Here is a 27,252-nt window from a genome sequence, read left to right on the forward strand (position 1 = left end):
AACTTAAAATGTAGTCTTGAGATCAGCTTCTTTGTTTTCTTGTCTTAAAAGCCAGCGGAATTGTTGAAGCAGTGTTGAAATATCAGCTTCGAATGCCAATTAATGGAATTTGTTTTATTGTGCGTCGCCTGTGCTGCGATCGTTCCAGTCCACGTTGTTCTGCATCTGCCACAATGAGGAGCTTTTCCTTGTAAGACAGGTTTCCTTATTCATGGCAGTCATTAATTACCAGATGTTGCAGTCTGCAGTGTACCTACAGGTGCGCCACACTTTCAGTTCTGCAGTATATCTGCCAGCATGAGAAAGGGTAGATTAGCACAGGGAATAAAAATGGTAAAGCACCAATGGCCATGGTAAATTCAAATCCTCTAAATATAAGTTAATCTTTTGACACCTTATTGAAAGACATATGTTCTATTCATCTGAATGAGGGGATCTTTTAATTTGAGCACATCCATTGTGACTGCATCCCTTGCACTGCAAATGTGCTTCTGCAAACAGCCTGCTAAAAAAATATTCCCACTTCTTGTATTTGGCTTCATTATGTAAATCGCTTTTAATCCACGCCATTGTCAGATAACAACAATGTATGTTTTAACCTGTCCACAAATTAAAGGTATTTTTAAAATATTTAATTGAAATTGATGATGATAAAATGGATAGTATAAAAGAATGCCCGGACATGAATTGGCTGCACTTAGTTGCCTTGAAGTTAGTTGACTTGAAAAGGACAAGAGAACATCTCCCAGCAATAGCCTTTTAAATCCGGTCAGTCTCCATGAACGCTCAGCTGAAGGGTCCTTTCATCTTTTAAGTACTGGCGGTTAATTATGTTAAAAAGGGCACAGCTTTGAGAGCAGCCAGATTTCAGAGCTGTTTGTTTACAGTGGCGACTTTTACATAATGAGGCCCCAGCCTCATTTTAATTACTCTGTGTAGATAAGAGTGGCTTTTATGTGCAAGACACAATGCACTTAACAAAGAGCGAGCTCCACGGAAACAAAACCCTGCGCAAAGGTTTCCTTTCCTTCATTATCTTACAGAAACTAAATGGTTGTGCACATGTGCCTCGCAGTCATTGAGAGGCTATCTGCTCTTTGCCTTGGTGGGATCTGTTGTGAGCAACAGAAGCAGATGTAACAGGGGTTCAGCATCCTGCAGTATTACAGCCTTGCTTTGGAAACAAAATGTGTGCAGAGTCTAGACATGAGGAAATGGATACCCAAGTCAGAAAAACAAATACAGCTGTTCATAAGAGACCCGTACAAAGCACCACACTGAAATTAAGTGGGGTTATTGCTTTTATAATTCTACCTGTCTAAAGCAATGGCCATCTGCCAAATAGAGCATAACCCAAACTCACATTGCACCCATGTGGTGCAAAGATGGAAAGAAAAGTGGCCATAGCAACTCCTCCATAACTACCCAATCATCAGACATCAACTCTGTTATTGATAAACGGGCTGCAACCCTGTGGTCATGCAAATTGTTTGTTTTGTTTACTGTGTACATACATGTATTACATAAGTCCAAAAAGTCCTTGTGTTGGATACATCTTAAGAATTTGCTTCCCTTTGCGAATATCTGGTATCTGTACATGCACCTTGTAAAGATGTGTTTTAATTGATTTATTGGAAAGATTTGCCTTTACTGTAAGGCACTGTGTGTAAAATGTGAACGATGTGACATGTTCCCTTATAATACAAATGATTGACACTTATCTTGCAGGGGGGCCCCTTTCAAATCCAAACGTCTTATTGCACATTTTAAATGACAAGCTTCAGGGTTTAATTGGGGAAAACTGTGTGTGTTTATTTATTTACTTACTTAACTATTCCCTGACTTATTTATATTTTGAAATTAGAAATATGGATTTGATAAAAAAAAAAAAAAAAAAAAAAAAGAACAGTCCTGTTGGTTGTTTTTTTTATTTTTTATTGTGCAGGTAACTTAAAGTACTTGCATTGAATACAGCTCTGCGTGGAGGCTGAAGTTCAGCCAACTCAAGAGCTACTAGAAATGTATCATTTATAAAGACTGTTGGTGCATGCTAAAATAACTCGTGTGAATCAGACCATCAAAATATTGTACCTGTGTCCCTGTGCCAACTTATCTATGTAGCCTGGAATTAATTGTTTTGATATGTCACCATTTGACAAACCTTTTGAAGAGAGGCGCCTGGTTCATTTGGACCCCTATGAAACAGCCATCAGTTTATGATTTGAAGGATTCAAAATACCAGCAACCTGAGGTTAGGTCTGTGTTCAGATGTAGACAGCTGTGAATTTCCGTGGCAGGCGAAGGTAATGAAACGCACTAAGCTGCGCTGCCTTCTGAAAGAACACCCCTGTCAGTTAATGGCAGAATTAATGTTTTTCCATGTAGGTCGGGATGTGATGAAGTAGTTATTTTCAACCTTTTGTTTTATGTTTATTTATTTATTTTTCTTGCTCCCTCCGAGACATATCTGTGTATTACGAAGTCTGATATAATGACATTTTCACTGCTTTATCCTATAAGGCAGGTTTATAGGTAATCAATATCTTCTCACAGCCTGAAAACCTCTCATGTATTACAGAGAAGAAAAAACAAACAAACCAACCTTTTGTTTGTCTTTTGGAATACTCTCCCCACATTCCTGCACCTTGTACATGTGGGTTTCTACATCTGGGCTGTGACTGAGCAGGGATATTTATTTATATTAGCAACATGATTTTATAACCTGTAGTGTCCTAGTTTGTATTTTTGTATTGGTAAAGTGCATCGCTGTTGTTAATGAGAGTGTAAATTAAACCACAACTTGAATTAAGAAAGCATTTTGACAAAAGCTCAGCGGCAGTAGCTCTGTGAGTTTTAGACTAAGGACAAAACAATTTAGCAGCTTTTATAGGCACCGCACTGTTAAATCTGATTCAACTGTTAAAAGAGCTACAGCCTAGGATCACGCCTGCCATTGCCTTCTTCCATATATACGCTTCAGCCCCATCTTACGGCTTTCTAAACCCTGACAATTGCAGGCACACTGAGGAAACGACAAATGTAATCTTATTGTATTAGAAGAAAAAAAATACCAATCTCAAAGGCTTTTGGCACACGTCCGCTAGGTAACCCTATATTATCTGCTTGAAAATTACTTTGAGTGGTGAAGAATCAGGGGCGTGCGAGCATGTGCGTGCGTGTGTGTATGTGTATGTATTTCTTTGCTCTACCAAGGAAACGGGATATGGTGACTTAATTTAGCAATGGCACTGCCTCTGTTGTGCGGTGTTAAGTGCTCATAAAATCAGGCTTTAAGATGACAGTTGCCCTTTGAAAACGAAAGTGAAATCCAAGCTGTTGTCCCCCAGTGTCATTTTTTTCAGAGGGATCTTCAATGACGGTATTTCTCTTTATTCCTTTGTCTTTTATAAAGCTTTTCCAGACATCAACCCAGCTTTCTCAAGGGGATTTGTCTGTCTCAGGGTGTAATTTAGAAAAGTGGCAAAAATACTAGAGAGAGAATCAACAAGACTGTCTGAGGAAGTTTATTTTATTTTATGTTTTCTAAGTCTATAGTATGACAAATATTAAATTATACGAATGAATGTAGATGTGTGCGTGTGTGTGTTTAAATATATATATGTGTGTGTGTGTGTGTGTATGTATGTGTGTATATACACTCACCTAAAGGATTATTAGGAACACCTGTTCAATTTCTCATTAATGCAATTATCTAACCAACCAATCACATGGCAGTTGCTTCAATGCATTTAGGGGTGTGGTCCTGGTCAAGACAATCTCCTGAACTCCAAACTGAATGTCTGAATGGGAAAGAAAGGTGATTTAAGCAATTTTGAGCGTGGCATGGTTGTTGGTGCCAGACGGGTCGGTCTGAGTATTTCACAATCGGCTCAGTTACTGGGATTTTCACGCACAACCATTTCTAGGGTTTACAAAGAATGGTGTGAAAAGGGAAAAACATCCAGTATGCGGCAATCCTGTGGGCGAAAATGCCTTGTTGATGCTAGAGGTCAGAGGAGAATGGTCCGACTGATTCAAGCTGATAGAAGAGCAACTTTGACTGAAATAAGCACTCGTTACAACTGAGGTATGCAGCAAAGCATTTGTGAAGCCACAACACGTACAACCTTGAGGCGGATGGGCTACAACAGCAGAAGACCCCACCGGGTACCACTCATCTCCACTACAAATAGGAAAAAGAGGCTACAATTTGCACAAGCTCACCAAAATTGGACAGTTGAAGACTGGAAAAATGTCGCCTGGTCTGATGAGTCTCGATTTCTGTTGAGACATTCAGATGGTAGAGTCAGAATTTGGCGTAAACAGAATGAGAACATGGATCCATCATGCCTTGTTACCACTGTGCAGGCTGCTGGTGGTGGTGTAATGGTGTGGGGGATGTTTTCTTGGCACACTTTAGGCCCCTTAGTGCCAATTGGGCATCGTTTAAATGCCATGGCCTACCTGAGCATTGTTTCTGACCATGTCCATCCCTTTATGACCACCATGTACCCATCCTCTGATGGCTACTTCCAGCAGGATAATGCACCATGTCACAAAGGTCGAATCATTTCAAATTGGTTTCTTGAACATGACAATGAGTTCACTGTACTAAACTGGCCCCCACAGTCACCAGATCTCAACCCAATAGAGCATCTTTGGGATGTGGTGGAACGGGAGCTTCGTGCCCTGGATGTGCATCCCACAAATCTCCATCAACTGCAAGATGCTATCCTATCAATATGGGCCAACATTTCTAAAGAATGCTTTCAGCACCTTGTTGAATCAATGCCACGTAGAATTAAGGCAGTTCTGAAGGCGAAAGGGGGTCAAACACAGTATTAGTATGGTGTTCCTAATAATCCTTTAGGTGAGTGTATATAGGCCTATTATATATGGACAATTTTATATATATATTATTCTTGATTTGCTTATAAGGCCCAAATAAATAAATATATCATATGACCATCACCATCTGCCCATATCTATCCCTTGCTGGATGAAGGCCTCCCCGAGATGTTTCCACTTGCTACAGTGCCTTGCAAAAGTATTCACCCCCCTTGGCATTTTTCCTATTTTGTTTCCTTTCAACCTGGAATTAAAATTGATTTGTTGGGGGTTTGTATCATTTGATTTACACAACATGCCTACCACTGAAGAAGATGCAAAATATTTTGTATAGTGAAACAAATAAAGAAATAAGACAAAAAAAGCATGCATAACTGCTCACCCCCCCAAAGTCAGCCACCTTTTTCAGCAATTATAGCTGCAAGTCTCTTGGGGTACGTCTCTATAAGCTTGGCACATCTAGCCACTGGGATTTATGCCCATTCTTCAAGGCAAAACTGCTCCAGCTCCTTCAAGTTGGATGGGTTCCGCTGGTGTACAGCAGTCGTTAAGTCATACCATAGATTCTCAATTGGATTGAGGTATGGCTTGGACTAGGCATTTAAATGTTTCCCCTTAAAGTGTTGCTTTAGCAGTATGCTTAGGATCATTCTCCTGCTGGAAGGTGAACCTCCGTCCCAGTCTCAAATCTCTGGAAGACTGAAACAGGTTTCCCTCAAGAATTTCCCTGTATTTAGCACCATCCATCATTCCTTCAATTCTGACCAGTTTCCCAGTCCCTGCCGATGAAAAACATCCCCACAGCATGATGCTGCCACCACCATGCTTCACTGTGGGGATGGTGTTCTCGGTGTAAGATATTATTTGTTAGAATGTAGTTTTCTGAAACCGCCCTCCCTTCTGTGGTGGAACCATAGCAGACAAACAGCTGGTCAGATTTGCGGCTTTGCGCAGTCCTCCGCATATAGCACCTCAAGGCCCGGACAGGGCAGAGTGTGTGGTCTGCGGTCCTCATCTGATGTATGTGGAGGGGGATGGAAAGACACCAACACAGTAGATTGGTTTATTTGGAACGCTGACACGACCTTGGGCAGGAAGGTCGGGTTTGTTCTGAGAGTGACTCTGTTGCTTCCCGAGAAGATCAGAAGAACAGACAGGCTTTATCCACAGACAAGGTGTGAATTTCACTAATTCTCCTTGCCGACATTGTCGCTACAAGGAAGGCTACCTCTTCCTGGGGGCTCCACGGAATATCCACTGCCATAGCCGCATATCTCATCAGGGCCTTAAACTCCATGCTCGTCCCTGGAAAGTGGTCAGACACCGAACTCACCGCCTCGGTCTCCTCGGTGAAAGATGGATGATCCAAGATACCTGAGCGCAATGCCACATTGGACAGCGCTTCTTCCGACAGCATCTGCTGGGTGGAGGCCAGCCTATGATTAAATTCCCGAACTCCCTGAGCAGAGTTGCGATTCCTATCACTTCCTGTCTCCTGCAGTCCGCGGAGTGGAGTGTCTGGATGACCTAGAGTGGGATCGCCTTGCTCTCGGGAACCTTCGTCTGGGGGAGCGCACTCTCCTCCCCAGAGAGCACCTGCGAGGAGGCGGAGATGGGGAGATGGACTGTACCCTCGCTGGTGAAGCCTGGGAGGAAGAGGACCGCCACCTGTCCTGTCTTCACGGAGAAGCACTCGCGAGGGGTCCAAGCTGAGCCGAGCCCATGGAAAAGCGGCGGGCGGAGCTTCCACTGTGGCGGCTGGCCACCGGGGAGTTCCTGGCCATTTTATGGAGCGTGCCTCCGTAAACGCTGCGCAGTGTACAGAGCCCCCTTCTCCCGTCAGTGCGCGCTGGGCATTCTCCTCACCCAGGCAGCGCGCACACTGGTCATGTCAATCATCCAAGGGCAGCCTTCCCTGACACCCAGAACAGGACTGAAACACACCCTTTGGTTTGGAAGATTGTAAGATCCATCGCTATGTCTCCTTCATCCAGACCCTTTATGTAGATCAACAGCTCCTGAGGCAGGAGGACTTCGCCAAACTCCTCAGCGCAGATACTGTCCCCCTCGACATTGAGGATCGAGAGGTCGACGAGGGATCGAGAGAGATGGTCCAGGGATCGACAGAGTTGGTTGAGGTCGACGTGTTGGTCGAGGTTGACAGTGTTGAGTTGTCGATAGACGTCTTCAATGTGTCGAGTGGTTTAAAGTCCGCCGAGAGAGGTCGAGACAGTCGAGTGATAGCAGAGAAGATCAAACGGAACGGTCAGCCGACCAGCTGCGGGAGGCTACTCCGGCTGCAGTAGTCTCCTTCTTCCCTTCCTCTCTTTTGTCACTCAAATCTGTAAAAGAAGAATGGATGATACAGGAGGTAATAATTGTACAGCAGATCTCAGTGGAGGGACGGAGGCAGGCTCTGAGCGAGACTCCTGCCGCACACTTACCTCTGAAGAGAAGCAAAGCACTTAAAAAAGACTGTAGTCTGAGCTCTGAAGATGCAACAATTTTGAATAATACTCCATAGAGGATTAGCAAAAATTAAACTGAACTCCGAAGAGCAGGTGAGCACACTTCTTAAAACTTTAATGTGAACGTAAGTGAACAACACTAAAGCAGTATCACTGGCGAGGTGAAAGAAGAAATGGTAGGGAGCTGCAGTCAGGAGGAGACTTTTCACAGACGTCCAGAGCCGGTCTTCCTCCTGCCAGGAGAGCCTCTATTGGGCAGCTTTGGTACATACTTTCAATGATTGTCAGGTCAGAAGGCTCTTCCCATTAGGTAATGGCTGTCTTTCCATTTGAAAGGGAACTAAATATTTACATTTACATCCTACATAGATCTATAGCATGGGGAACAAAACACAAACAAAACGCCAGCTATACTGCATATTGTCAACCAATAATTTCACATTAAAGAATTCTGTACTCTCTCTCTGGCACACACACATTCAAACTTTGAAGTACTTTATTGTAATGTAATTTATTGTATATATATTTTGAAGCAATATTAATAATATATAATTAACTTAAATCAGCTTATCAGCTTATCCAAATACATTTACTATTTTATTACCTTTTACCTTGTAGACACTAGGCTAGACTGAAGGCAGTCCATGCCGTAACTACATCACATTTGTACATAACCTTGTTTTGAAATCCAAAATGGCGCTGCCCATAGGGAGAAAAAGTGATACGAAATTCATACAAAAATTTGAATTTCTTTAAAATGGAACATATCCTGGGTCAGATGCCTAGTAGTATGTAATTGTAATATATACATTGTAAAAAAAAATGATTCTTATACATACAATTTATATACATTCACATCCATTTTTGTATAATACATAAAACACAATACTTCTGTGTTTTCCTACATTGCTACCCTTTTGCGTACCTTGGTTTTAGTATTATATCCACTTGGCACTGCAGAATCTGAATGAGTCTCCAGCCGTGAAGGCAATGAGCTGAATTCCAAAACTATTCTTTGCACAGAATCACATCAGTTACACTACATTAATGCAGATACTGTTCCACATGTTCAATTTGATAACTGTAGGAGGGAACATTAGAAAACACAAATCAAAACATTTAACTGCAATTTGTCCTTAAGCACATGCCTAATTATTAATTGACACAGCACAGAACTGCACAATGAAAAAGCCATGTTGGAAAGCAATATTGGAACAATGACAGTATGAGACTACTATTACCACTACTATTATTATATATTATAATTATATCTTACTCTAACTACTGTTAGGTCGGGTTTATGGAGAATACAAAATAATTTTTATAATTGATTTATGTAATGGTTTCTTTCTTTATTTTTAGTATTTTACCTAAGAGATTTCTGCACACATATACATTGTCTTGTGAAATATTGAAGGTGTACATACTGTACACTATTAATTTGATGAGTTTTGCCACCTGGCCTTTCAACTGTTTAATTTAATTTTACAATTGTAGATATTCTCAGAAAGTAATAGTGGTGTAATTTAATTAGTTTGCAATCCTTTCAGTGCTTCATTATTATACAAAAGGTGCCAATCTTGTTTTTATGTTTATTTATCTTTTAAATGTTTCCGTCTGTCTCTATAGTACAGGACACAACCTAAACAAAGAAAGACAAACTGTTTACGGTTAATTATCTGTCAAGCAGGCTGTAGTGGTTCCTCCCTTGTAATGCACTACACCCTGTTAATAGGAACATATTTCAGGAGCTTTCAGAAGGGTCAAATACAAACTAGTGCCCCATTAGTGAAGCTTAATCCTAAAGGCTGTGTGTTGATGGAGTATATTCTGGACAGCTCTCTAATGTTTCAAATTGTACTGTAAAAAATCTGAGCATTTAACATTTTTGAAATTTGATTGACTGCAATATACTATCTGAGAGATACCCCACTGTTACACGTGACACTGTAGAACAAAACACACACCTTTCAAATTATCCTCATGAAAACTGGTCACATCTAACATTGTGGAGACATTTTACAGGTCCCCTGTCAATTCGTCCGGGCGACAATTTGTACTTTGAGACTATAACCCGAATAATACAGTTTTATACAACTAATCACGTAACGGGCAGCGGAGGCTGTAGGCTACTTAAGAAAGGTTTCAGGTTGTTCGTTTTACTCTGATACCGTTTAACTGATAACTACAGTAAGTTATACAAAATAATAATAAATAAATAAATAAATAAGAAACACTGATTGGGTCACCAGGTTTGCAGCACTGTTACTTAACCACTGCAGCAACTGATATACACAGTCAACCTGAAACCTTTTTTAAGTAGCCTATAGCCCCCGCTGCCAGTTGCGTGATTAATTGTATAAAATTGGTGTTATAGTCTCAAATTAATATATCAATTAAAAACATACATTATAATAAATAATACAAAATAGTTGTGTGTTTATATATATAAATTTATATAGCCTGCCAACTATATATACACATATGTGTGTTCTTTGGCTCTACAATAAGTTAATGCACTCATAATTACAAATGCTTTGTAAATAATTACAAAGTGGAGAACGTATAATAATGGGGGCAAATTGTTGTCGGCGATGAATTATTATAGGGACCATTTGTCGTGGGACGAATTGACATGCTCCCCCAAAGCAACAGTGGCACTTTAACACCTTTAAGCTCCCTAACATTCACACAGACATTCAGTCATCTTGACAACAGTTTTGACCTCTGTTGCAAATGGCAGACTGAATGAATTGTTCTGAACAAGAGCAGCAGAATAAGTTTCAGAATACTGTTAACTTATTTATTCAGAGTTTTCCCCAAAAAGCAGTATAAATTATACCATACAAGGTGAAACCAATATATCAGTTCATGGCCTGGTACTTGTCATTCGTTCCATTTTGTCTTGTATGACTATTGTTTCTTTGGAGTGCAGTTTTATAAACATAATTGCGTAGTGTTATTGTACACTATTTGGGCAACGCCTCCTGGAGTCACACATCGGTGTTAAGAAAATGTCATATTGTTCTTAAATTCACCTGTATGACAACGTTGCCACAATGTTATGTGTTGAGCTGGGGGGTACTTCCAACATTTTCTGTGCCGATGCTCATTCATGAAGTTTTGGGAATCATGTACCTCATCTGGAGTCACCTGAGGAATTCTCCCCCCTCTGATAGCCCTGCGATTCACAGTGAGGGGGCTCTCCGGCTTCCCCATAACTCTTCCCTTGCTGGGTCTTTATCGCGATGCTATCTGTTGACTGGGAGCAACGAGTTTATTTCAGCCCGCAGAGCCTGTGCCTTGTTACTGATTGATTAATTTAATTAGAAACACATCTAGGAAAGCCAGCCTGAGCCTTGCAGAGATTGCATCCATAAATCTTCATTTCGTCTCCATCGCTGAATCTGCACCCTCTGTGACAGGGGTCTGGACACAGCCATATGCTGTCATCTTTATGTCCACAGCAGGGTCATTGGATTTCGTTCCTGTGTTTCTTTTTCTTTTTTTCTTTTTTGGGTGGGAGTGGCTTTTATGAAGGTCATGCACTGTAAAGATTCCAGTCGATGTGTAGCTGAAGGAGAGCTGATATTTTTGCAGGACATCTTGACCTTCTTGCTGTGTGTACTTAGCCCCAGCAAGCCCCAGAGTTTTTTTACACCATTCCACTAGAGTTTTATTGATGAATTTACATTTGTATCTGTTTATTTCCTTAACTCGATGTATGTCCTTGTTTCTGGCCTGTTGGTTGTACTTCAAATTGCTCCTTTACTAAAATACTAAAATCAGCAGCTGGTTGGTTAAACAGTCCACCGCAGCATGAACACTAATTAAAAGAAGCTCTCAGAACACTGGAAAAGACAACAAGCAATTACAGAACAATGTCCTGTTGAAAGCATATTGCATTTTGATTATGTTTGTGTCTGAGAGACCATTCAGGATAACCGCAAATGCTGAAATCTGGCAACACGAACCAGCACTTGAAGGGGATTGTTGTGTTTTTGTGTTTTTTTACTCACCAAAATATAATTTAGGAAAGTATTTGAAACACAGCATCCTTTTCCTCCTGGAATTGTTGCTTTGAATATGAGTAGCTGTTCTCAAAACCAATTAAAGGAAGTTATGTGCATCGTATTTGCTATAAAAGCACTCACCAGGCTCAAAAGTGTTGTGGAATTACACAATCTCTTTGGAAGAAAAGTAAGGCAAACAAAGGATGCATGCAATGAATGAGTCTGTCATGAGAACAGCAGTCATCAATATTTCTGACGAAAGAAGGATATCCGTATCACGTCAGTAAAATATTGTCCCTCTATAGGTTAGCAACAAGTCCTTTTATATGTTCCTGTGTGTATATGTTTTATGTACTACCTTAAATGATTACAAACTCTTTGTGACCAGCCAAAATGGTACATTTAGCATTCTTGAACCTACCATAAGATCTGGAGATGCTTGCCTTAGAGAAGCCATCATGGAACCGTCATCTGAAATATGAAGCGTCGCAAGGAGCTCTGCTGGCTGCGCAAATGAAAGGTTTTGTTTACCTCTGAAATGCAGTTTGATTATCATATTTGCTCCATTGATCTTCACAGCACATGCAGCTTATTCTCAGACAAGCCAGATTCCCTCTCCGCTCCCTGCATCCTGATGGACGGCTCATTTGCAGCTGATTTCAAAGTTGGCGGCCTATGAAAACAGTGTGTCCCCCTCCACCCTCCTTTTCTTTTCTTTTCTTTTGTTTTTTAGTCTGCTGGAGAGCCCAGGGTCTCTTTTTTTTGGAACAAGTACATCATGCACACATTTGTATCAACAAAATGGTAGCCCAAATGCAGATTCCTACAGTTACTGTAAATGTGATTTAGGGATGCTTTTCAAGTTTGAACATATCAGTGAAAATAAATATTGCACATTTTAGAGAGAGTTCCCCTTTTGCATAAGGGTTGATAGAAAAGAACATGGGGGGTTCTCTTTACTACTCTGTGGTAGAACAGAGCTGTATGAATGCTAGGTATTTATGTTATTATAAAAATAAGCTTGTGGGTGAGAGAGAGAATGTGTGTGTGTGTGTGTGTGTGTGTGTGTGCGCGCATTGCATTCTTACCTTAATGGAAAATTAGGACAGAAGCCAATCAATGTAACCCTACAGGGAATGGCGTTTTTATTTTTTCAAAAGGAAATGAGCGGAGCTGCCATTCACCTTGCTCGTCCCATGTTAAAAAAGCAGCACTTCCCTGCAGGACTCCCATTGATTGACTTGTGCCCCCAAACACTTGCACAATCCACAGTTCATGCTTTGACATGTAACTCTCCTCCAGTGTTTTAATCTCTTTATTATCTCTCTTGGTTGCAGGCTGCACTGTAGCATGGGTACATGTTTTTTTACAAACTGTGCCTGATACTTATTTTAAGATGTCTCTCAAGGGCAGTTACAAGGTTTCCTAGGCCCATCTTTAAGAGTAAAATAGAATTCACTGACACAAAATATAAAAACAGCAGCTTCAGAAAAATACAAGCTTATAAAATGTTTGTGAGTGGGCGTATTTGGCTGCATGCCTTTATAATAAATGTTATATTCTAATAGCTATTTTGCATACCTTCTTGAATATTTTTAGGTCTTCTGTCAGCTCAATTTGTAGGTACAATTTTGTATTACTGATTTATATTGTCTACACTGGCAATATGGCTCACATAATTTCTGTTGTTATGTGTGATTTGGAGAGAAATTAGTAGCTCAGCATTTACAATTGGTCTCTGTTTTTGTTTTTTTGTTGTTTAAAAATAAATGTTATACATAACAAAATATCATTTTCAATCCACAAAATAATTGCTGGAGTGTGCAAACCAGTCATGGTGCTGTTCTCTCTTGCTTTCAGTGAGAATGGGAGTATAGAGCCATTAGGAAAGAAATAAAAACTGGCAGATTAAACCAGGCTAGTCCTTTCCCAGGCAGGCTGTAAACCGCAAGTATCCACCTGGGGTACATCTAAGGTTAGAGCAGACAATAATTGCAATTTTTAACCCCAAAGAGCAGATTCAAGTGGATCAGCGAACTAAGAGGAATATCCAGTTTCAACCACACTATTATATAGAAAATACCCCCCCTTACACACCTTTTGTATACTCTGTTACTGCTGTAAGACATTGTGGATGGAAACCACTACAACAACAACAACAACCAAATATATATATATATATATATATATATATATATATATATATAAAATATTTTAAATCCAGCTGTTTCTTGTTCAAGCACTGTTAGGTTACAACTCCTAGCAGTGGGTGTTAACGACTCTTCACACCATGACCTTGATGAGTGTCCTCAGAAATTGGCCCAGCATGTGTGAAGGTAAAGACGTACACTACACTACTAGTTCATGGCTATGGCTGAGGTTTATGTGGAATTCATAGTCTTCTCTCTGGCATCCATGAAGATCAAGCTGTACACCTGTATCTTTCGTCGTGTTCCCTGTGTGCCACAGTTCATCCAATTTTGAGGCAGCACTGAAGAGCACATCACCTGAGGCAATCTCCATCGTCATCCTGTCTGACGGGAGTATCCAGTCTTTTTGCTATGGGGTTAGGAAAGTAGGTGGGCGTAGATTGCCGTAGAGGCACGGAGATGCATTGTCTGCTGGTGGCAGTTCTTAATGAAAGAAGAGAAAAGCTATATGAAAGAAGCGCCAGGGGAATTTTGGGTCTCCAGCTAAGCTTTGTAGTAAAAGGCCCATGCTCTTGCTTGAGAACGCTCTGCAGTTATGGCTGGTGTATCGCGGGTGTTAAATTATGCCCCTCATTGTTCTACCCTGGTGCGGTTTTCCAGTCCTTAAACTGACACAGAGAATAATTGGCACATGAGATAACACTGAGAGGGCATGATGTGTCTTTTCTGTTCTTCCCTTGTCAGCTCCCGCGTGGCTGTGCCGTACCACAGGCATGCAGGAACAGCTGTTAAATTAGCCTTTCTCTCTTCCCCAGCAACACTGAGCTCGCCGCAGACCTGAGGAAACGTTGATAGGCATTACTTTCATTTGATTGCTTAGCCCAGGCCAACGGGGTTGTGAGAGCATAAGTGATGAATCTGAATATGTTTCCATTATGAAAATAAGCTGCAGAAAACAAACCAGAAAAAGTTTTGCGGGTAGGGGATTTTGACGGCATAGATTCATTCAGATGTGATATGATCACAAGGCAACTTGGGGGTGGGGGGTGATTTTGAAACGTGTTTATGAAAAGACACCATAATTTAACCCTAGAAGCCAAGCACACAGGTAAGAAAGGGCAATAGTTCTTACACTTTCAGTCCTATAATAACAGCTTGATGATGTTTCTGTTTTTAATGAAAGTAATGAACTTGTCTCTGTGTATGTCAGTTTGGGGATCTTAATTCTTTATCATAGAATGTTCTCACCAGCCTTTCAGAAAACAAGCAGAACGCACCATCAGACCTGCAAAAGCATCACGTAAAGACGCGGTATGATTTATTTGTTGCCGTGGCAGTTAAGATGCATTGCCTCGTAGCTGTTAATACAGATGGCTTGTTTGTAACTTTTTAATGAAAATGTACATTTAATTTGGAGAGCATACTTGATACTGAAGACGGCTTAGGAAATGTAGGAACAATGGACCAAAATAATAAATAGATGTCTTTGCCTCTGCGGGGAACCACTGGCGAATAGTGCGCTTGGAACATTACTATCATCTTAATGGATGTGTATATCATAGCCCAATGCACAGAGATTTTTTGTTCATTGCTTCGGTCCATTACATCCATATGGATTCATTTTGTCTGTGTGAGTTCGGGGGGGGAGGGGCGGATATACCCTCAAAATAAATGTCTTTGTACATATGATCTGATGAAACAGTTAAGTAGTTCCTTTAGGCTACATTTCAGAAGACATCAGAAATTTCAGCAGCACATCAGTCATAACTTCCAGCCTCCTGCTAACGTAGCCTACTGAAACCGAGTGTGCTGCTCTCTGTTCTCAAGGGGGCTGTGAACAATTAAGAGGTGTAATGTTAGTCACACATTATGCTGACACTCGGGACACTATTATGATTCTTAGAAATGATTGTCAGTATTTGGTCTTCGCAAATCCATCTCTCACCTTCGTGATCCATCTACTAAGAGAACAAAACCCAGCTTCATTTAAAGTCCGCATTTTTTCATTTGGCATTGTTTGAAATTGTGTTATTACCATTTGCAATCAACTGAAATGGGACTGTTTCTCACCAGTAAATATACCTTATTGTAAGCAGTCGACACTGTCAGGTTTGAAAAAGCGCTTACTCCTACTCAACTAAAAAATGCATAAAGATAAAATAATGTTTAATTTGTGGTAATACATCAAATGGTATTTCCTGCTGTTAATATGTTCAGGAAAACCTCCATACAATAATAGTAAACATAATTAATTTATATTTCTGTATTTCGATTCCCCCCCCCAAAGTACTTGTTCATGAGCCGCATGTCAGGAAATACACAATACATTTTTTTAATGCACAGTACTTAACTAGTTTTAAGTCATTGCTTTATATTTGTTGTGTTTTCAATGTTCTTCACCAGAGCCTAAGGAGGAAGTTACATAGGCCGCAGCTATCGTTCAGTTTAGCATGTCTGTGCTGTCTTTCAATTGGAGGTCATACTGTTCACGCACACACACATATACATTGCTTTGTGTGTACTGCTGAAAAACCCATAAGTTATCTAGTTTGTATTTGTAATTTTTTAACAAAGACTGTTTAAACCGTTAAGTGCAGTGAGCTATCTTCCTAGGCCAAGTAGTTTAGAAAATGTTTGTATTTTGTGTTTTATGACATTTCCATTCAGGGCTATTGATGAATTGCAAATCTCTGGACAGAAACATGGTTAAAAAAAAGAAATCTTAATAGTATGCAGTTAGTCCCATATTGTGGCACTGACTGTGATTAATTAGAATTCGGCTTTCAGGTTTTCTGCCCGTCCTGCCAGCGCTTAGTCCTACTTTATGCTTGATGGATGAAGAAATTGGTCGAAATGAGCAAGCAAAAGTGAGAGGCATGTGTGTGGCGTGCGTGAAGATTGAGCGCTGGCTGTCAGGAGCCCCAGCGCCCTGCATCATACTTAAAGTGACGCGGCGAAACAGGCGGCTCACAGCTGAGGTTAAGTGTCCTCAACCAGCTGTGATGGACTCAATGAAAATTAATGGGAAAGCGTTTGACCCGTTTCATTGGCTGGTCTGAACCGCAATAACCGCATTCCATCCGTCGCCCAGTTCCCATCATGCCATCAATCTCCAGGCTGCTGCGCCGGCCGTGGAGGCCCGTCTGTCTGAGGAGGAAGAAATACATATTTGTTCATATTATTATTAATAATAATAATAATAATAATATTATTATTATTATTAGTTGTGCTTATTTATTAGTTTATTTTGTTTGTTTATTTATGCAAAGTCCTGTTCATATACAGTATCCACCAATTATACTCGGGTCTATATACTCATCTGCAGTTTGCAATTTGTGAATGTCCTATTATGTTATCAATGGAGCTAGCTTTCATATTATATTTGTATATTACTTAATAAACTTATATTTTATAAATAACTACATTATAGCATTAATTAGCAGCTATAGTGCATGCATACAAACAAACATTAATGCATGTAGGAATTCATCCATAAAAATCCCTAGTCGACAAAATAAACATTTCAACACTTTAAAAATGGTAGTTATTATAAAGTTTATTTTATTTTAGTTATTCTGAACTTCTTGACAGCAATGTCATTATGATTCCCAGGTGTTTTCCCTCTGGAGAGAAAATGCCAATAGGAAGTATCAAATGATACGTACAGTAGTTCCATGTGTTTCTCCATCACAAATCATAAGAATTATGAGCTCATTGAAATAGGCTGAGATCTTTCTTTACACAGTTGCCATCTTCTGCGAATCCGGTTCATAGACTCTTTGCATGCAGTCTTACAGAGGCCCCGATTAAGTGGTCTACTAGAACAAGCCATTTCCTTTCATAATACGTGTTCAATAGCAGCGTATGTGTGGGTATATAGTGCTTGGGAATACAGTTTCTTGGTGCGCAGGACTTTGCTCCCATACTTTATAAAAATACAAATTGATGTTCTAGTTAAAGCTTCCATTTTCACCCTTAGCAGGAGGTGAAGTAAGTTTGAGTGTTACACACCATGTTACAAATCCAACTCCACGCCAACACAATCAAGCTGGAGGAATGTTCTATTGTGCACCACATCTTAAGTATGAAACACACTGTTAAACACCAAAGCATTGCAGGGCCATAAACCAAATAAGCAACATTTACTGGCCTCTAATGCAAAGTGTATTGATTTTTTTGTCTTCCTTTATGATCTTTATTGGCCTCCAGTCTTTTAGGCTTGAATGCCTTTATATAGTGAAAGGTAGTAAACCAGATCCCACTTTATGCTACACGGCCTTTTTAATTAAAGCAGGAAATCAGCCATATTTGTCACATTAATGCAAATGCTCATTCATTTTCATTTGGCGCCATGGGATCGATCGAAGTCTGTCAGTTACGAGATGTATGAAGCAGATAGTGTATGATTCCACGGTCTCTTGTCTACAAATGCTGAAAATGTGGCCAAGTATGGCTGAGAGTTTGTTGCTCAGCCAGCTCTTTACAGAAACATGAGGAAAGTGTTTTATAGACACCAACTGCCTCAATTTAAAGCACTTTCATATCATCGCTGGGGGGGTCATTAAAAACAAACATGGGCAATTATAAAATGCTTTCTGCTCATTCAAAGAGGTAAATGGAAGTATACGTTATTGCATCTCAACAAATAAAGACTTGCATTCATGGCCTTAAATGGCCTTTTGATTTTTTACAATGAAGTAAGAAGCTGGTGTCGTTATCTTTATTACACAAACAATGTAAAGCTTAGGAAGAAAATGACTTGTATTGAAACCCTATTATTCTATACTGCGCACTCTGACTGGCAGCCCATTTCAGCCCAAGTAAGTTAATTATTTTATAAAAAATTGGCCGAGCAGTAAATATAAGTTACCTTGGTGTGAATGTGCCCAACACCTCTTCACTTTTTGACAGTTAAATAAGGCAGAAGGATGGTGCTTTTCAGAGTACAAATGGCCTTCAACTGTTGTTCTCTCTCAGTTCTTGGCTTGATTACTTTTTAATGATTTCTGTGGAAAGATGAATGGGTATGTTAAACGGCCAAAATTAGACGAGTGCAGTGTTGCAGAGCATTTCTTATACGGATAATGTACTTCAGATGCATTGTCTACATTGTCACTTGGTTCTGAAGCTCATCAAGCTCAGGTTATCCCAGTGCGTAGAAGTGAACTGTCTGGGTTTTGAGCTTGTTAAAAGAAATCACAGTGATGCCAGACAGCTAGGCAGTAAGGTGAATAGTGAAAGAAGAGACATTTTTATTTATTTATTTCTCGAGTTGCTTGGGTTGGTGTGGAAAGCTAATGAACATGTGCATACTCTTGACTACATTCTATCCATTCTGAATAACAAACTATCAGAGCTGAAGTCAATGTAAAAAAAACAAACAAGAAAAAACCACAACAACAAATTAAACTTTGCAAGGCTAATCACTTTGTTTCGTGAGGGATTTTGGTGAGTTTCTTACTGTACCCTTGTATTAAAGTTGCTCTCAGTTGCATTATCCACAGTGAATAGCACTTGCCTCAGAACACAGCTATCTGCGTTCCAGTATCTGCCACGGTCTGTCTCATCAAAAAACAAGAGACCTTTCAATAAGATAGAGTCCAGCTGACAGTGCCTGTAGCTCATTCCCGACATTTGACAAATCAAAATTTGGCAATGCATCTTGACAAATGATGTCAAATGTGGGCTTTTTTGTATTTTTTTTAGAACACATTGTAGTAGTAAAAATACAGTCCTTTTTTTTTCTCATGTGGGTGTTTTGATGTATGTGCCTCTTCACTGTTCTTTCAGTTGAGCGTTGCCATCAGGGTGACATCGAAGAACAGACAGCAGCTTTCGTGATAACTGTGATCTCTATTCATTTAAAATGTCTTAAATTACTTCCCTGTGCGAAGCACCGCAGTACAGTTCAGTCAATTTCAATTTTGTGTTTATAGTGTCAGGTGTGGGTGTGGACGTACAGTAAATGTGATTCCTCTCTAAAGACTGGTGAATGGTGAGTGATGGTGGGGAGGATTTCGTGTGAAGCTCTCCACAGTCTTTTACGATTGTGGCTTTCCTTTCAGTATTGAATTTGGCAGTAAGGGTAGGGTGCTGGGAAGGGACAATCTGGGCTGTGTTTGAAGAGGGCTGGGGGCGTCAAGAGGCAAGAGGCTGTCTGTTAGAAAAGAGCAGAACAGCTGAACTGGGGAGGGGATTCTGCAAGCAGGTCACTCGGGTGTGGACGCGTCTGCCCCAGGCCTAAGATAAGAACAAGAACATAAGAGAGTTTACAAAGGAGAGGAGGCCATTCATGCTCATTTGTTGTCCATTAATAACTAAGTGATCCAAGGATACTATCCAGTCTATTTTTAAATGTTCCCAAATTTTCAGCTTCAGCCACATCGCTGGGGAGTTTGTTCCAGATTGTGACAACTCTGTATGAAAAAGTGTCTCCTGTTTTCCATCTTGAGCCCAATTTCCATTTGTGTCCCCGGGTGCGTGTGTCCCTGCTGATCTGGAAAAGCTCCTCTGGTTTGATGTGGTCGATGTGACTGTCCGTGAGGAATTGTAGTTGTTGCTGTCCACTACTGACCAAATTAGTAATTTAATTCAAACTGTATTCAGGTTAAACTACTAGCAAGAGTTGAGTTTTCTTTGTCCTTTCCACAAATATAGTATAATACGTGGCCCACAACTCAATTCAAAATATTTTGCAAACAAAGCAAAGACTAATACATTCTTCCTGTCCCGGATTGTCAACTTTCCTCAAAACACCATTCGGTTTTATCTGAAAGCATTCAAATCCTTCCCAATAGATGTATCTCAGTGATTCATTTAGTTTAATACATATCGTTTGCTAAACTTGATGTATTTATCAATTATATATTTTCTAGTTTGTTGAAAACTCATTCATCCCAGAGAACAGCTTCCAGTTGATTTATATGGAGACACGGTCCAATGTTTACATACTTAACGTGCAATCAGACCGAATCACAGGACCTCTTTCTCCATTCAGAAAAACTAATTTTGCATAGAATGTCCAACTACTCACATTCCATCTCAGGTGTTCTTATTTTCATCATGTTGTGAATGAATAAAAGAAAGAAAGAAAGACAGAAAAAAAAAATTACAGAGGCAGTCATGTTGCTTATGTGGAGAAAACATATTCAGTGCTACCTTGGATGTTTCCATTCAAATCTAACGACCCAAAAGAGCAGAGTTTATTTAAAAGCACGTATAATTGTGATGTAATGTGTGCCACAGAGAGAATTCCAACAGTTTGTCTCTGGAATTAAAAATGCAGATGCTATGGTCAATGTGAGCTTGTCACAGTAGAGCTAAATAGCTGACAAACAAAAGGCCACAAAAGCATGGATCGCTGATTAATTAAGTCAATAAATGTTATTACATTAATTACTGCAATGAACAACCTTGATTTGCTGTAACTAAAGGCTTTTAAAAATGAAAAGACCACACACTTCCAGCTCTTTGTTTCCCGAAAGCAGGGACCAATGAACGTACCGTCTCTCTGTGAACAGCTCTGACACTGAGGGATGCGGTAGACTGCAGCATTCTCTGTGATTCAGGCACTGTCACTCACCGCGTCCCTACCTCTTGATTGTACTTGGCAGGAACATGGCTTTCTCTGGTTGCTATCACAGAAGTACACTTCTTTCGGGAGCAGTTGAGACAGGCGTCATTATTAGGTGTGTGCAAAGCTTTAGCATTTCCACCTGTTTTCTCTGGATTTCAAAGAGACGGGGCGTGAAAATCCACACATGAACATTAGTCATGTTATATTAGCCTAATTTATGTTAAGCACATTAAGATGCAGGTTTTTTAGTCAAGTCGTTGATTATGGAGCTAAGATTGGTTTATAAAATGTAAATAGTCATTGCAAGATGTGGTATATGGTACAAATATATCTCACTTACTATAAAATTTACATGCATAGATTTTTTTTGACAATGTAGTAATTCACGAGATTAACTGCCTTAAACTGTATTTGATTCCATAAGTGAAATGTATTGCAGAGAATGTACTGCACATCTTGAGAATAAAATAAATACATCTCTGTACGCACAAAGCATAAAACTTTGTCAGCTTGGAGCTGTACCAAGTAGGTGTGAGTGTGAGTAGGGATGATAGTACAATAGACCAAACTTCAAGAGAAGCTTGTTTTTTTGTTTGATTTTCTTATTCATTTTGGTGTGTTTTTAAAGATGCACAACCAGTTAGAAACCTGTCATTTTTATTTTGTTTTATTCCACATCCATTCAGACCCCAGTGGCTCAATAGTAGCCCTCACATGGCGAGTGTGCATGAAACCCCCAGCCCTTCTTAGCCAAAACACTGGGCTGGATCACACTAAAGGCTTGGCACCATAATTGATTATTACACCGAGCACTCTGCGCAGGCCAGGGATTCGTGGGTTTCGCTGGAGATGGCAGCGCAGTCCAGCAGTTTGGCTGCTGACGTTGATTTATATATTTGCAACTTCTCCCTAATGAACAGTGCCCTGCCATGGGTCACTGGAGCCCTCTGCTGAATATTCGCTGTCACTGCTGCAAGCCAGAGTGACTGATGTTTTCACTGAGGATTTAGTGGCTTTCAGCCAGAACCATAGAGTGCCACAGAGATGTAAATAAAAACTGGTTACAGATCCGCCTGGCCTTTTTCATGATCAGACCCATTCCTTGCCTATTGTGTTAGAAGACTCTGATATACAATGTCATTTTCATGCTCACTCTTGAAATGAAATTCTCTTTCTTCAACACTTTTGACGTGCTGTCTTGCCTCAAAGTTTTAATTAATGATGAAAGCCCAGGTTATGCAGTCAGGTGTGCATTTTTTTCTTTTCAAGCTGTAGTTAATATAGAACATTTAAAGTCTTGTTTCAGACTTTCGCAGGTGTGGAGCAACATATGTATGTTAAAGGAATAGGATGGATTTTTTTGTGTGTGTGTTTATTTTATGATTCTTCTTTCATGATGCATATCCCATTAACCATGCTGTTAGTCACTAGTTCTGAAAAAGAGGTTTGGTTCGGAAGTACATAACCGTTACACAGGGTTCAGGGCCCAGTGAAGTTTGTAATGGGCTTCAATGCACCGGGTGATGATTAAATGCTTCCCCCCTGCACTTTCTTGTAATCATCGCCAATAACTTTCTTTCTTTCTTTCTTTCTTTCTTTCTTTCTTTATTTTCTTGGAAGCTGATATGTTTGCTGAATTACTGGCCTTGCTCTGCTGTGGCCTTTCTACCAATACAAGTGTATTGCCCCTCTTGTTCTCTGCCTCATTTATCAAGCACATGTACAAAAAAAGAAGGATAAATGCATTGATTGTTCTTATTGCTATGTTTTAGACTAAGGAGCCTTTTCCGAATCTGAATGTGTCACCAAGAGCTGTTGTAAGAGCAAGCTTTAATAGCTACTGCTAGGATTGTGCCTTTCTATGTCCAGTAACTTCACTGACATTATAAAAGGTGTCACTACTGGAGATAGACCGCTAGAAACTGCTTAAGAAGTAAAACCTGTGATATGCTTTAATAAATGGTCTAGTATGAAGGGAATAAACAGTCCAAAGGAAACTAATGATACATTACACAATGCCTTGTGAATCTGCACTCTGTAATACTCAGTGCGGAGAGATCAGGCGGGTTAGAGAACAGGGGAATCTAGTGTGGCCTGGTCTTTTGTATTAGTGATTGATGTCAACAAACCACCGATAACCATCCTTAAAATTACATGTAGGTGGATTATGGCTGAACTAGAGGACTGACAAGAGCATCAGTGTTAAGTAATAAAAATCAGTAGGAACAGGCTGCAAAACCATTCGTCCGTGCAGATACTGCGCAGTATTGGGTGTGTGAGAATGTGTTGTCAGCAGTTTCCTGAGGTCTTAGAAGACCTTAATGGCTGATTCCCAGTTTGTTAGCATTTAGGGGTTCAGCTTAAATCATTTCCTCATTGTACCAGGAAGTGGTATGGTTTATGAGAGAAACTTTATCAGTTGAACCTTATTTTATAACTGTGTGTCTGTGTATAGTTGTAATTTCAACAGAAGATGTTAAAAGCCATTCGTTTTTTTATCATATTGCTTTTTTTTTTCACCTCAAAAGATAAGAGTATTCATCAACATATATATAGGAGGGTGGCACATGGCAGACGTTCATAATCTAAACAAACCAATTCATTTAAATGAACATGTAAAATCCAGTCCAGTATAGAAATAAATATTAAAAATATTTCTCCAAAGCATTGATTGTCATTACAGATTTTCTTACTGCCATCGTTTGAATGTTGTCTTTGACCCAAGGCCTCTTGATTAAAACTTTGTTTAAAATTGAATTAGTTTACGCCTTGCTGGATTTTACAATACTCCAGACTTCTGATATGAAATCATAACTGCTTCCTTTTTATTTGAGCCGCCTGCCACCTGCAATTAAACTACAGAAGTAGAACTGCTTGTTTATTTGTGATTCATTTGATTCCAACACCTCTCTCTCTCACTCTCTCTCTTTCCTGCCCAGTTTAATGAGCGTTTCCCTTTTCCTTCTTCTTTTTTTGTCTGTTGTAGAGCACAGTGATAGTGGAAAAGTCAATCCAGGATTTAATGAACCTGATGCACGACCTGAGTGCTTATTCCAACCAGTTCCTGGAAATGGTCTGTGACAAGCTGAAGGAATACAAGCAGATCTGCAACACTGCATACAGGTAATTTTACAAGCCTCTGGTGCAAGACCTATTTTTTAACAGACCAATGTTCCTGCTCACCATGTGACACTCATCACATATGTTTGAGAAGTGTTTGAATTGTAAAAGCAAACATACAGTAAGAAAAACTAAATGTCAGTGTCACACACAGTTCGGTAAGAAAGGATGAACGTACCAAACAACGATTCTTTGTGGATTTTTTGTAACTTTCATATAACAGATTTAACTTAACTTAAGATGTCTGCTAAAATACCCTTATTCCCAACACTGGGAGTGAAAAAGACTGTACTTAACTTATGAATGACAGCTGCAAGTACTTGGGTATATATCTCAGTCAGACAGTCTGCAACTAAGTGTCCTTTGCACAGAAAAATAATTTCCTCCTGCGCAGTTGATATATTTGTCTGCACCATGTGATCCACAGCGTTTCTCTGCAACGTTATCGGCCTCATGAGGAATTTAAAGCTATTAAAGTGGTATCAGACATTTCACTCATTCACTTCTTTCAGTGTTGGACTCATGTATGTCTACAAATCGACCATAAAAGGGCTTGTACATTAAACATAAGAAAATACATGTAACTATACTTGACTGGTAAAGGCGTATCTTATTATTTGCTCAACCTGTACCTTTTAGATCTTTCATCCCACGTCTAATGACTGAGACTAGTGATTTTCCTCTCAATGATTATGGTGTGCACATAAAAGGTTTAAGGGGATGTTTTTTTTTGTTTTGTTTTTTATCACGAGATATACAAACCAGAGCTGTTTAAATGTATCAGTAGTGGTAGGCTAGAACTTCAAGGATAAATCCAGTCATGGCCCCCTCTAGATCGGGAGGTTTTATAAGTAACTTCACTTCTCCAATATGGAGGGAGGAGGGACACATGGTAATTTAGATAAATGAAAATAATAACTGATTCAATTAAGCCATTTAGAGTTGAGGTGAAAAGAGTACTTGAAGGCCCTATGGCTGTGCAGGAGTGAGTGTCCCGGTTTTAATCTATCAGTGACAGCTTCTGTTGAGCGTACAGAATACCTAATTCCAGGCCTTTCCAACCCGGGCTACTTAAGACTTCTGGTTTGTATTCAGGCCCAAGCTGTCAATTACTTAATCGACCCAATTATTCTATTAATTAACACGATCTTTAGCTGCTGATTGAAGACCTGACGGGATGATCATCTCTTGGACCAGCTTTGGAGATGACTGTGCTTTGCTATGTGTATTTATTTTTAAAAAAATCCCTGTTTCATGCAATTTTTCTGCAGAACGTCATAAAATTCACCAAACTCCTGCTGGTGTTTTCTCCACGTTCATTGCCATGTAAATAGCCTAAAGATCAGAATATGAGTTCAGTGAGTTCAGCTGTACTGTGTATATTAGTCCTTTATGAATGCATGCAAGGATGAATGAATGCTTGCTTTATTCTGTTTTCACTTACAACCTTCACTTCACCTTATATATTATTTAGATTAGGAAAGCACTGTGAGAAAAATAACTCTCTACAACACAGAAGGCGTACACTACAACATATCCGTTAAAAATCAAACAAAGCCATGTGTAGTGAAAAACTGTTTTAGTTTGTATATATTATACCTAGTGCCGTTTTGATGAATTTGCAGGGTTGAATCAAAAGCATGACTTGAACCTGACTACGCATATGTTCTCTCTTAGTACATGCAGCTGTTTTGTATTTACAGGTATTATTTGTGACAACACTGAAAATTACAGTTGACTTAATTTTAACCACAGGAATTAATTTGCCTTAATTTTTTTAATGATTCTGCAGACTTGCTTTTGAGTTAAGAATGTGGAGCAATTAACCATCAGCTTATTTCAGCTTTTAAAGTAGATACAAGCAAAACAGAGCAGTTTGTTTTTGTTTTATTCTTTCTGCAAGTGTCATTAAGAAGGGCTTAAATATAGATGTATGTATTTTTAAATGCCGTTTGGTTTATAGTCTGATCTATCCCTATATGTAAACAGGGAATAGACATTGTTTAATAGTAAGCTGTGTGGTTGAAGCCAATGAAAAAGGAAACAGACGTTTTCTTAGGATTTTCAGAGTTTCTTGTTAGAGTGAAGCAGGAGAAAAAAACAACCTGAAGAAGATGTAATATAATTCATCCTAAGCAGGTGGTGTTGACTGATGTCAACTCTGCTCATCTGGTGCCTGGAGGTTTTTCTTACCAGTGTACAGTCACCTGACCAGGTGTTCTCCCCATGTAGCCCTCCCCTGGAGACCCTCAGTAAATAGCCTCACAGATGCCTCCATGTGAACAAAGCAGCAAGCGAGGAGGATTGTTTGTTTGCTCTTTGCGGAGGAGAAAACTGCAGATCTGGTGGTTTCTTCATGTGGCAGAACCCTGTTCATGTGCAGCCAATGTAAAGACAATACAACCTCTCTAATTACACTATCAGTCTTTTTTTAGCCGCATTTGTAATTCTCCTGTATTGTTATATTCACACGATAGAGATCAGGCCAAACTGTGCTGCTACTATAATGGCAGCGGGGATCGTGATCGTGATCGGCAACATCCCAACAAATTGGCTGAGCGCAGCAGATGCCAATGGTGTACGGGAGTCACAATTAGGGCAATAAAAGCCAGGAGAGCTTTAAATCATGTGTTTTAACCACCAGCAGCGTGCAACTCCGCTCTGGCTTTACCAATATTCAGACAAGAATAAATGAAATTTACATTTAAATTGCAGTCTCATTATGCCAGTTGTAGTACATCAAGCATTTTCTTTTTTTTTTTTTTTTTTTGACAAAATCAGCAATATTCATCATTGCACATCCTCCCTGGTACAGAATGTGGATTGGGGAATCCCACGGGCATTTTTACACAGAGTAGGCTACACAATTTATGCTGAGTTAATATCTGCAGGCTGGCTTAAAGAGATATAATGGTTTGATTGACTCACCCACCTTTGTGTTGCTTGTGGCAGCGTGGGGAGACTGTGCACCTTTTTCCATGAAGCCATTCCTCTTTCAGACTCATTAGAAAGCAAATTCCTTTTCTCAGGGAGAGACGGCTGAGAACGTATTTGAAAACAATTCACAAATTCCCCCA

At 39.8% G+C, this 27,252-nt stretch overlaps 1 protein-coding gene across 1 annotated transcript in view; it reads left to right on the forward strand.

Moving 5' to 3' along the window:
• The window catches only part of exoc4 (exocyst complex component 4), a 172,092-nt gene that overhangs the window by 110,211 nt on the left and 34,629 nt on the right, over positions 1-27,252 (forward strand). The window contains exon 12 of the mRNA XM_066705134.1: positions 24,042-24,178. Within this exon, the coding sequence (XP_066561231.1) occupies positions 24,042-24,178 (137 nt within the window). The remainder of the gene's footprint in view (positions 1-24,041; positions 24,179-27,252) is intronic.

This window comes from Amia ocellicauda, chromosome 5 (genome assembly GCF_036373705.1).
Source record: "Amia ocellicauda isolate fAmiCal2 chromosome 5, fAmiCal2.hap1, whole genome shotgun sequence".
Lineage (NCBI taxonomy): Eukaryota > Metazoa > Chordata > Actinopteri > Amiiformes > Amiidae > Amia > Amia ocellicauda.